Source organism: Tupaia chinensis, unplaced genomic scaffold (assembly GCF_000334495.1).
Source record: "Tupaia chinensis unplaced genomic scaffold, TupChi_1.0 Scaffold143747_1, whole genome shotgun sequence".
In the NCBI taxonomy this organism is placed as follows: domain Eukaryota; kingdom Metazoa; phylum Chordata; class Mammalia; order Scandentia; family Tupaiidae; genus Tupaia; species Tupaia belangeri.
Genome location: NW_006203596.1, coordinates 123738 through 135420, shown reverse-complemented (window position 1 = coordinate 135420; position 11683 = coordinate 123738). Strand labels below are relative to the sequence as shown.

At 39.0% G+C, this 11683-nt stretch overlaps 1 protein-coding gene and 1 long non-coding RNA gene across 2 annotated transcripts in view; both read right to left on the bottom strand.

Annotated features, from left to right (window-relative positions):
* Positions 1 to 680: 680 nt before the first annotated feature.
* LOC114005405 (uncharacterized) lies at positions 681 to 3552 on the bottom strand. The gene is made up of 3 exons (XR_003547259.1): positions 3489 to 3552; positions 3203 to 3305; positions 681 to 1370 (listed from the first exon to the last, which is right to left on the bottom strand). It is a non-coding gene; the product is annotated as an uncharacterized LOC114005405 (long non-coding RNA).
* A 577-nt stretch (positions 3553 to 4129) lies between these two features.
* The window catches only part of LOC102477267 (ovostatin-like), a 66441-nt gene continuing 58887 nt past the window's right edge, over positions 4130 to 11683 (bottom strand). Inside the window, exons 27-33 of the mRNA XM_027766848.1 lie at positions 11135 to 11291; positions 9748 to 9822; positions 9258 to 9423; positions 8834 to 9054; positions 7556 to 7771; positions 5366 to 5490; positions 4130 to 4262 (exon numbers count right to left, since the gene is read on the bottom strand). Coding sequence (XP_027622649.1) covers positions 4130 to 4262; positions 5366 to 5490; positions 7556 to 7771; positions 8834 to 9054; positions 9258 to 9423; positions 9748 to 9822; positions 11135 to 11291 — 1093 coding nt within the window. The remainder of the gene's footprint in view (positions 4263 to 5365; positions 5491 to 7555; positions 7772 to 8833; positions 9055 to 9257; positions 9424 to 9747; positions 9823 to 11134; positions 11292 to 11683) is intronic.

The window sequence follows — 11683 nt, the reverse complement described above, 5'->3', positions numbered from 1 at the left end:
GAGATAGTGCGTTAATTTTCTATGGCTGTTATAACAAGGTCCTCCAAATGTTGAGGCTTAAACCAATACGCATTTTTGTCTTTTATCTTAATAGTTAAGATAGGTAAATACTTCAAGCACATTTAAAGATAGTTTTGTGAAATATATATATAAGTTCAATAATAATACAGTAATGAATATTTGGTCCTAAAATTAAACCAAGCCTCACAAGTTTTAAAAAATACTTTGTGTCAAATAGAACTGTACAGATGCATTTTTAGAAGTATCCACCAAGTGATTTATTTATTTTTTTTGGAGATGAGAGTGAAGAGGAAGGAATGCATTTGTTTCATGCCAGACTTATCCTAAAAAAAAAATTGTAACTTTGAAATGGAAGTTAAATACATAGATTCTTGGCAGGATTTACTCAACAGTGGCCAAGGAAAACAACTTTATTTACATTTAAGCATTAGAAGTCTAGCCCCATGGCTTAGTGGTTAAGGGAGTAGAATTGCATGTGACTGATTGGTTCAAATCCTGGCCCTGGTGGCTTGACAAACTTGCCAGGTGCATATATGTGCATGTCCCCAAATCTTGACAAGATGGAAAAATGGAGAAAGGATTGTGGCATGGCCATGCCCTGTGGGGAAGGTACTTTCTCATCCTCCTCCCCCATCTCTATGGTGAGTGTATGCGTCCTCTGGCAATTAAACAAAAACCTTTTTTTTCCCACAACTTTCAGGGAAATTATTCATAAACACATAGCGAAACTAAATTATCAAAATATTAGAATATTTTATCCATAACAAAACGTTGTATGCAGTTATTTAGTAACTGATGTAATATGTTGTCTATGCTTGGTTTGCCCTGAAAGCAGAATTTGAGTCAAAGGCTTGGGTGCAGATGATTAATTTCAGAGTGATTCCAGGAATTAGGAGTGAGAAATCAGTGGACTGTGACGAGAAAGGAAAAATGCCTAGGGAAGGATTTGTTCACTGAGGCTGCTTCATGAGATTCTGGGAGATGGATTTCGAAGGAAGCATTTGGAGCATCTCCCAGAATTCTTTGCTGGAAGGCAGGAGGCAGGACCACTTGTCCAGGATTCTCCTCCCCATTGGTTGGAGGTAGCTCTTGGAACCAGGAAGCTTGCACTTCCCAGCTGCATCTGGCTATGAGGAGTCCAGGCAAGGTCCTCAGACAGCAAGGGTTTAGTCTATGATGATGCACCAAGGGAGCCAACTTAACTTGCAGCTAGGAAGTGCAGGCTTCCTGCTTGGCGGAGAAAATGTATAGCCAGTCCCAAAGTGTCTTCTTTTCCACTTCATTATCCTAGGAGGTTTTAAAAGGCATCTGATTACATGGTGTGTTGTACTCTGCAAACGCAAATTCATCTGGAAAAGAGAAAATCGCTATCAGAAACAGTCTCACAACATTGTTCAAGAAGGAAGCATTTTTACATCTCTCTTTAGAAATAAACTCCCCTCTGACAGCTTCCCTGCTTGACAACTGCCAGGTCTATTTTTACCCTTCCGAGTTATATCGCTTTGCGTTGCATGCATGCATATAAGATTATTCTCAACTGTTTCAGATATGACATTTTCTATATGATACATATTACAACCTAACAGAGGTTAGGGTTTTATCTTCTAGGGAAGAGGACCCGTATAATCACAAGAGCTGGAAGGACAATAACTTAGTCAGTTATCCAGGTCTTTGGAAACAGATGTTGAACTCTCCGTGTGGTTGAGTAACCAAAGTTTGTAAATCACTATTTAGTGGATGAACACTCCCCTAGTTGGCTGAGATATTTAACCATATATAGCACATATGAAACAAGTAATTTTTTTCTCTTCTTTGTTTTTAAAATAATTTTTTACTTAAATTTATTTATTTGTTTGTTTTAATTTGACCAGAGAGAGATAGAGAGAGAGAGAGAGAAAATGAGAAAGCAAGCTGCCAGGTCCTAGACTCAAACCGCGGTCAGCCACGTAGGAGTCCAGCACCCTTAACCACCATGCCACCTGCTGACCTCAGTATTATTTTTGGAGAGATTTTTGTTATAGGGTGCATGTGCTTACTAGAGAGACAGAGAGACAAAAAGTGAGAGATCACTCCCCTCAGGGGCAATGACCATCATTCTTCTCCATTCTCCTCTTGGGAGACAAGTTGACTCACTTGGTAGTCAGTCAGCCAGTCTCCAAGAACTTATGATCTGCTGGACATCTGAATATCTGAATGGATCTGTCCCAGATAATCTAGCCAGCTAACCTGCCAGCTGCCCACAGACATGAGTCATTTGAAGAGAAAAGAGGGGCAAGCCAGATGGCATGGTGGTCGAAGTGGCTGGATCATATATGGTCCACTGCGGTTCACATCACAGACACGGAGGCTTGGCCAACATGCCAGGCATGTGTGTATGCATGCTCAGAATTCCAGAAGAGATTGGGATATGGCCAGCCCCCAAGGGGGTGGTGATGGTATACTTTCTCATTTTCTCCTTCTTGCTCTATCCCTCTCTCTCTGGAGAGCACACACACCCCATAACAAAAACTAAAGAAAGAAACAAACAAAGGAACAAAGAAGAAAGAAAGAGAGAGAGAAAGAAAGAGAGAGAGAGAGGAAAGAAAGAGAAAGAAAGAAAGAAAGAAAGAAAGAAAGAAAGAAAGAAAGAAAGAGAAAGAAAGAAAAGGAAAGAGAGAAAGAAACGAGGAACACCAGTCCAAAGCAGTCAGACTGGCTGATCCATACAACTGCAAAAAATAATAAATGGTCATGGTTTAAAAATATGTTTTCTCATAATAATATTTTATTATCATCTCTAACAGTTTATTGCTTTATTAAAATAAACATGATTTGTGTCCTCTAATTCATACCAACAAATAAACAGTATGCTAACATTCATAGTCACTCACTTTACTTTGCTTGAATTTATTCAGTCAGATTTATTCAGCTACTTCACAGTTACTCTTCAGTAATTTCAATTTATACATTTTAGTGCAGTTAGGTTAGAAAAATCACATCACTTGTGAGCATTTAGATAGAAAAACAAAATCTCTGTGCTACTAAAACTGAAGCGTTTTGCATTAGGTGATTTGAAAAATTATAAAACATGAGGGATGATGTCAAGAAAGGGACCTAAAACACTAGCAGAGAAAATGAAAATAGGTTTATGGTTAATTTAACGGAGACTATAAACAGCTCAAAGACTAAGCAGAATTCTTACCAGTTTCATAGTAATCGTAGAGCTGAATGGATGCAGGCTTGACGTTGGTTACAGGTGCATCTTGTTCAATGGAGAATGAGAATTGAGTTTGGTTTTGAGTAACCTGGGAATAAATAGGTATTATTATGCATATTGAAATCTATCATCTCAATTTCTCATATTCACAACTACCTTGGCAATGTTATTTTGGTATTTATGCCCTTATGAAAATAAAAAAGATCTACAAAAGATGACCTTGTGCCTCATATACACTAACACGGAAACCACGTTGTGATGGTAAACTTACATTCTCCAGATAAAAAAAGACATGAGTGGTTTTGATTTCCACTCGTTGTACTTTGCCATCATTCTGAAGCTGAAAATAAGAAGAAAAAATTCATGGAACTAGTAATACAAACATCTAGTTACTTAAAGATAACAATACTCCATTTAAGTTTTATGGTTCTCCCGCATCTTTATAAATATTTGCAATGTTTCCATATGGCCTCAACAACCAATATTAATCTTTGAGACTCATTCATGGAGCATTTCTGAGAGATCTGTCTGTATATTATAATAGCTTCTAATTTTTCTATAAACAAAATAATAGGACAGAATGAAATAAACACCAGCTCATCTGCTTATTTTTTTTTTTCCCCATGACTTATTGTCTTGACAGTACAAGGGGACTTCAAGAAGTTTCTGGAAAAATGGGATTAAAGTATGAGTTAATTTAGTGCAAAAAAATTAGAAAGCTATGTGGTTGTTTTATAATTTCCATTTTCCATCGCCCTGGTACGACAATAAAAATAACTGAGAATTTCAAATAGTGTTGTAACCTTAGATATGTAAGAGATTCAAGTTTCATTTGCTAGGAAATAGAAAAATAGGTTCTTTCTTTGCATCAACTTGTGGTCCACGTATTGCACAAGCCATAACACATTATAGCTATTCTAAAGCCATTTTAGCTAACAACATTGAGTTCTGTACCTTTTTCACTGAGAGTCTGTCAGGCACGTAACCTGAAAGCATCTTCACGTCGATGATAGCCATGTTAGAGGAGCTGCGTCTCCCGTGATAGCTATTAAAGAACACGGAATTTAAAATTCAAATGATTTTGATTGTTATTTAGGAAAAACAACTATCAATAAAGTGTATTTTTATGCAAATAGGGTTATTTTAGCACATTTTGCAGTGTTTATTTTTCTGGGATTAGAATATTCTCATGATAAACTGGTACTAGTGGTATTCCAAAAGGAAGCAATGTGCATTTCAATTCCTATTTAGATCCAGACTTGAACCTGACTGATATTCTTATTTTGGAATTTGGAACCCCAAATGAAGAGATCTTAATATGTTGATTTATAAACCAGAAACTTCAGGGAAATGTTCCTTTTTTTTTTTTTTTTGAGAGGTTTTTGCTATAGAGTGCATGCAGACAGAGAGAGAGAGAGAGACAGAAAGCGAGAAATCACCCCCCAGGAGGGATGGCCACACCGCAATCCCTTCTCCTCCATTCTCCTCTTGGTATCTTGGGCACACATGCACACACACCTGGCGTGAATTTAAGCCACTGGGTCTTGGACTCGAACCATTGTCGACTATGTGGGAGTCCAGTGACATAGCCATTACACCAACTGCTGGTCCTGGGAAATGTACTTCTTAAGGAGGAATTTATAGAACTTTTTTCTCTTACAACTTCCTTCTCTCCCGTCTGGTAGGTATATACAAACTACACACACACACACACAAACACACACACACACACTCACATATACCATATTAACAGAGAGAAAGGGAAAGTGAGAAATCACCCTCGGGGAGGGTGACCGTGTCACAATCTTTCTCCACTGTCCTCCTGGGGTTTTGGGCATGTACACTCACACATCTGGCATGATTTTTAATCCACCAGGTCTGGGACTCAAACTGTGTGCAGCCATGTGGGAGTCCAGCATTTTAATCACTATGCCACCTGCTGACTCTTCTGGTTCACATTTTGAAGCCACATTTATTTTGCACAGAATATTATCTTATACAATCTAGTCAGTTTAAACAAGATAAAATACATTTCTGTAGAGACAGGTCAACTTACATGAAACCATCGGGCCACAAGAAGGAGAGAGAGAGAGAGAGAGAGACGAGAATATTTGAATTAGAGATAGAAATGTATCTAAAAAAGATTACCTGGCTGAAACAACGAGGTCAAACTTCGCATGAGATAATGCTCTGCATGAAGCATTGGCTGTACTCACAGAAAGGGAAAATCCAGATGACTTCTTGGGGAGCAGGATGTTATATCTCAGAGTGGTCTTGAATAATACGGAGAACGTTACTGATTAGCCAAAATATTACTGTTAAACTGAACTCTTCACATGAGCATTTCAATGTGAAATTCTCGTTTTTTACCTATGCGTGTCGTATTTCCTGTGCCATCAATAATGCAGGTATGATAGCTAACACTTACTGAACACAGACTACATACCAACTTTTAAGTACTTTTCCCGCCTGTGGGATGTGTGTGTGTGCGTGTGTGTGTGTGTGTGTGTGTGTGTGTTGTGTTTCAGACAGGGTCTTGCAGAGTTGCAATCCTGCCTTGGTCTGGGCCCACAGGTGTAGGCTCGCACCTCCCTCTTTCAGACAGGAAGTCACTAGACTGTCCAGGCTGGCCATGAGCCCATAACTCTCCTGCCTCAGTTCTCCTCCTTCCCCCAGGCATACTCCACTGCATCCAGCTTATGTGCTTTCTATGCAATAATTCCATGAATGTTTCCAACAACCCTGTGAAGCAGCTACTATATTAGACCTTTATCTTATACGTGAGGGAAATGAAGGACTGAGAGATAAGTATCTTATAAAGATAAAGTAACGTGTCAAAGTTCATACAGGTGGAATATTTCTATGCTATCTTCGGGGTAATTTAAGTGATCTGATTTCAGCCAGGAGAAACTTATAAAGATGTTGTAATTTGGAACTAGAAAGACTTAGGTGAATACCAGGATTATAGTGAGTGAATTAAAAGAGAAATGGTAGAATCTACATCTTGAATAATATGACTTAGAAATAGGTTTTTTTTGAGAGAGAGAGTTTTTTTTGCCATAGGGCATGTGCACTCCCCAGAGAGACAGAAAGTGAGAAATCACTCCCTGGGGGGAATGGCCACACCACAATATCTTTTCCTTCAATCTCCTCTTGGGATTTTGGGCACATACGCACACACACCTGGCATGAGTTTTAAGCTGTCAGGCCTAGGACTTGAACCACAGTCAACTACGTGGGAGTCTAGTGACATAACCATTCCATCATCTGCTGGTCCCAAAAATAGGCTTGATTAAAGATTTAACTTCACCTCATAGTCCCACTTCTAGAAATGGATTGTGAAGATATGGAGACACACCTGCCCAAGAATGAAGTAATGTGTGCACACTATTCATTACTATTCTACATTAACAGTCAAAGAAGGGAAGTAGCTCGAATGCCTTCAGTATTTGATTTCTTGGATACACGCTGGTGTCTTTGTAGTGTAGAGATGTTAGCTAATAAAATTAGAAGGCAGGGTAGAATTATAGCATTGCCACTCTACAACCTTAATGTAACAGATTATTCAAAGATCGTCAATGCATGTTGGGACTTTGAGGTGAAAATTGATGTGAAACGTGACATTTGCGTGGTTCCAGTGTAACACGTTAAATATTCATTGCTGTGTGCAAAGAAGGAAAAAACAGCATCCTTAATGGAGAAATACGGCTGTTACCATTTTAATCCCATGGTTAATTTTAATATCACTAATAGCCACAAACTCCTAGATGTGAGAAAATATGAATATAGACCTAACAATCAATCAGTTATAGAAAACCCAGGGAATGAGAAGACAAATTACATGATACCAAAAGAAAGCAATCTGGTAAATCAGAACGAGGGAAATTCAACAATAAAACTGCCCTGATTTCTTCAAAAAGTTACTGTCTCATTTACACACACACACACACACACACACACACCCCTGATAAATTTCATGCATTCAAAAAGATTTAAGAAGAATAACAAACAATGGCAAAACATGGTCCTTGATTGAATCTTGGTTTAAAAACACAAATAAAAAGTATATTTTGGGAGAGGGGACTGATTACTGAATTTTATTATAAACTATTGATTTATGTTCCTTGTGATAACAGCATTGCAGTTACACGGTAACATGCCATTTTTGTTTGTTTTTTTGTAGTATAATGTTTAGGCATCTTAATATCTCTGATTTAAAATTAAGCAAAAAAAAGTGACATAAACATAACAAAATACGAAGAATATACTTGTTCTATTCTTTCTTGTTTCATGTACATTTGAAATTTGTGATGTCAGGAGGAATAAAGCCCAATTTACCTGCACGTACACACAGCCATTGCCATTCACTTCCAACGTATAGTTTCCCTGCGTTGTCGGCAATGGGATTTGTTGTAGCAGTAAACGGTTCTCATCGTTCGTGTGGAAGTCCGTACTGAACGCTCGGTCAGAGAAAAGGTGCACGGAATTCTGGCTATTCCTAGAGAAAGTGAGCCTCTGGAAGAGAGTCAGGGCTTGGAGTGCCACAACTGTATCCTGAAATGACAGTGGCAGAAACCGTATTAGAGTATATTATGAGTTTTAGAAATCACAGTCAAATAGAGCTGAGAGTCATCTGGAAACTATTCGAAATACTATTCACTTGTTGTGTATTTTGCATTGTTTTTATCAATTGCCATAGCCATTACGCCAACTGCTGCTCCCAGACATTTTTAAGTAAATAAGGAAGAGATTAATTTCTGTTAAGAAATGTGCAAATCATGTGACCAGGGGATTCATAACACATAAAATAAGAGAAGGCTTTAAAAAAATGAAAACATTCTAACTAAGTAAAACACGATGGAGAATTATTTTTACACGGTAAATAAGTTAATCAGAAAAGAGTGTGCTAACGATTTTGTAGTTCTACAGAGAGAGGCTGTCTCTCACTGCTGATGACAAGGCACGTGACACCACTGTTCTGATTAAATCGTAGTCTGTCATGTGATAAAGAAATATTAGCAGGTTGGCATTTAAATGATCATTTAAAAAATTCAGAGAAAAGTATCTTTTGAATAAGTAGTCAGAGATTGTTGCAAGATAAAATTATTGGGTTGTCAGGAAAGTCGTGAGGCATTTTTGCATAGGGAAACGTGGAAAAATACATCACAACTTTCTCGACAACGTAATATCTTAGAAAACTCTAAATGACAGCAAACTGAGAAATGATTGCAAGTTTAATAGTGTCAAATTCATTGAATTGGATAAAGGTAATACATAAATTCTAAAACCAACACCTTTCATGCAAAGGAACTACTGAGTTTTTTTATATGTAAGGATATATCTTTTTTTAAGAAACGTGTTCGCCATGTTTTTACCAGAGAAAGAGCATCCCAGAATGGGGCGTGGCCTTGCTGCAACCCCTTATCTTCCGTTTCTCCATCCTGTCAGCATCTGGGGCACACACACACACACACACATGACTGGTGTGTTGTTCAAGTTGCCAGGGCTAGTATTTGAACTGTGCAGTCAGCCATGTGGGATCTGGCTCTCTTAATCTCCGGGCCATGGGGCCAACCTTTACATTTAGTGATTTTTTTCAAAAGACAGTGGAGTTACCTTTGTAGAGGAGAAGCCTCCATAGGAGTTTTGCTGCCTTGCCACCCACTGAACGATCTGCGAAGTGTAAGACAGCTCTTCTGAAGTCAGCCCTGACTTAGAAAGAAGAGCCAGCAACGCATAACAGGTCACCTCTATGTCTGCAGAGCGAGCCCGAGGGTAGAAGAAGGATGATCCTTCTGCATAAAAGTGCTCTTTCAGTTCCCAGTGCACGGTGCCACCTGACAAAAAAGTGAGGTACTTCAATAGTGTCTGTGTGGAAGTGGGGGGGTGTACACGACTGTGGTCAGAAGGGTCAGAAGAGTGATGGCGCCGTGAGTGCAAACCTGCCAAACTGGGTGGAAACACGAGGGGGTGATAATTATACCCCTGCTAACCATTCTACTGTCCACATGTGAGGCCAGGAAAGGTCAAGGACACTCACCTACTTTCTTTGCCTTTTTCCTCAGCTCATTGACAAAAAAATCCCTTTTGTCTTTGTAGTTTACTAAACTGTACGTGTAGGCCAGGAGAGCCTGGTCATAGGCCGTCAGTGCTCGCTCCCCAGATGCAGCCTCTAGGCACCGGAGACCCTTCTGAATTGCCAAAAACTGTAAGAAAAGAAAAGAAAAAAATTGCTTGTGCACACAAGAACATCTGAGTCAACATGGATATAGATGCATCCATCCCTGGAAAACACCAGGAATGAATCTTCTCAGTGCTGAAGCGTTCGAAGGACAAATGCAACACATACATTTTAATCTCCACATAGATCCATTTGCACAGTGTGATTTCACTATCAAGGTGAATATCTATTCAGCATTACGTTGCGGTAGATGCAGACATATAGTCTAGCTTTTATTACCATGGTATTGACATAAGCTGTTTTGAGTTTATAAGAAGCAAGTTAGTGGTATCAGCCAGGGGCCACTTACGGAGACTGGGTGACCAGCTTCAAGCAGGGCGTTAATAACATACGCAGTGAGAGAGATTTCATTCTCCTCTTCATTCTGAATGAAACACAGGAGTAACATGTCAGGCTCATGACATTCAGAGGCAGGGATACATTTCTTTTTAAGTTTTCTTATTTCTTCCATGAGTGAGAGAAATACATAAGGAGAGAGAGACCAAAAGAGAGAGAGAGAGAGAACCTTCAATACGGTCTTGACACTGTGATATGCCCTCAACTGCGGCCATGCCAGGCCCTGGTGCACACATGCCGAGGGTACTTAGAGTGGTCTTCAGAAGAACTAGGACCCCTCCCATGTGGGTCAGTCTCACAGAGCATTGTGTTTTATCACTGTTCCACCGTCTGGTTTGCATGTCTTTTTAAATATAATATCATGTGAAAAACTTGGATTTGTTGTTTTCTTTGCACATGTTTTGGGGGGGTGCACTTTTTATACCTGCAAAAGGTGCTGTTTATAAAATCAAGAATAGTGAATGGAAATCCAAGAAGTGTATAGGAACCGGAACATCATTTGTGAAATTGAGTTATGGGTCAAAGAAATTTAGAATCAGAGGAGACATAGAATGCTCCATAAACCTTCACCCTCGTCTTCACCGTAGAAATAGGGTAGAGTGTCAAGGACAATGCACGCTGTAGTATTACAGTAAAGAAGACTAGAGTACAAAATAGAAAGGTGGGTCAATCAATACAGCAGGTAGAGCAGAAAGAAAGCTAAAAAGTATGGAAAACAACATAACAAGGTTAACCTCAAAAATCAGTGTGGACAGACAGCAGTCTTTAGCGAGAGGTGTTACGATAAGTAGTGAACTGTTCAGGATACAGAAATGAACCACACAATGTATATAATGTACTGAAAGATCCCTGCAACTACTATGAGAATTTCTAGAGTTTTTAATCTAATGAAAGGAAAGAAAATGTCTTTTTTTTTAGAGAGAGATTTTTGGTATAGGATGTGTGTGCTCACCAGAGAAACAGAGAGACAGAAAGTGACAAATCACCATCCAGGGAGCATGGCCAAGCCCCAATCCCTTCTCTTCATTCTCCTCTTGGGATTTTGGGCTTGCACACACACACACCTGGCATGAGTTTGAAGCCACCAGGTCCAGGACCTGAACCATGGTCGACTACATGGGAGTCCAGCAATGTAACTATTACATCATGTGCTGGTCCCAGAAAAGAAAGAAAATTTCTATTTGTTAAGAAGAAAGGCTGCATTGGTTTCAAGATAATTAACTTATGCCAGTAGAAATTCTTGTTCAGTGATTTCTACCAAGTTTTTCAGTGGTACTTTGAAATTTCCAAAGTGATCATGATGGAAGAATAGAAAACTTAAGGTAGAATTTCATCAGTACCTTCAAAGCGTTGTTGAAGACATAGCCCAAATTTTGGAAGCAGCCATCTGATTTCTGAATACTTAAGAGCCAAATAAGTGTTTGGGACTGAACTTTGTCGTCGATATAAATGTAGCGGTTTGCCTGTGCGAATGACTTGTAAACGAATGCAGTCAACCTGGGAAGAAACGATGTACAGTAAATATTTATAGCATTGAGAGGCAGACAAGCTCATTAGGATCCATAACTTGCTACAACTGAATTTTTAAATTTCACATCCCCAAAATATCTTCTCCCAGTTCTAACCTAACATGTCAACTCAACCGTCCCTTTCAAGTCTCCACCTGTGTGGTTTATGGGTTTCCTTTTCTTTTTCCCCAATTCATCATTCACGTCCCACATGAAGAGCTACCTTCTCTATCATGTCTTCCCAAATTCTTTTATCTCCATCTCAAGCAAAAATAGAATTCTTACGTTTGTCTCCTCTTAACACCTAAGAGCTTATTGAGAAATTATAGAATATTGTCACTACGAAAGTATTTGAGAGGCAAAGATGAGGCATATGTGACT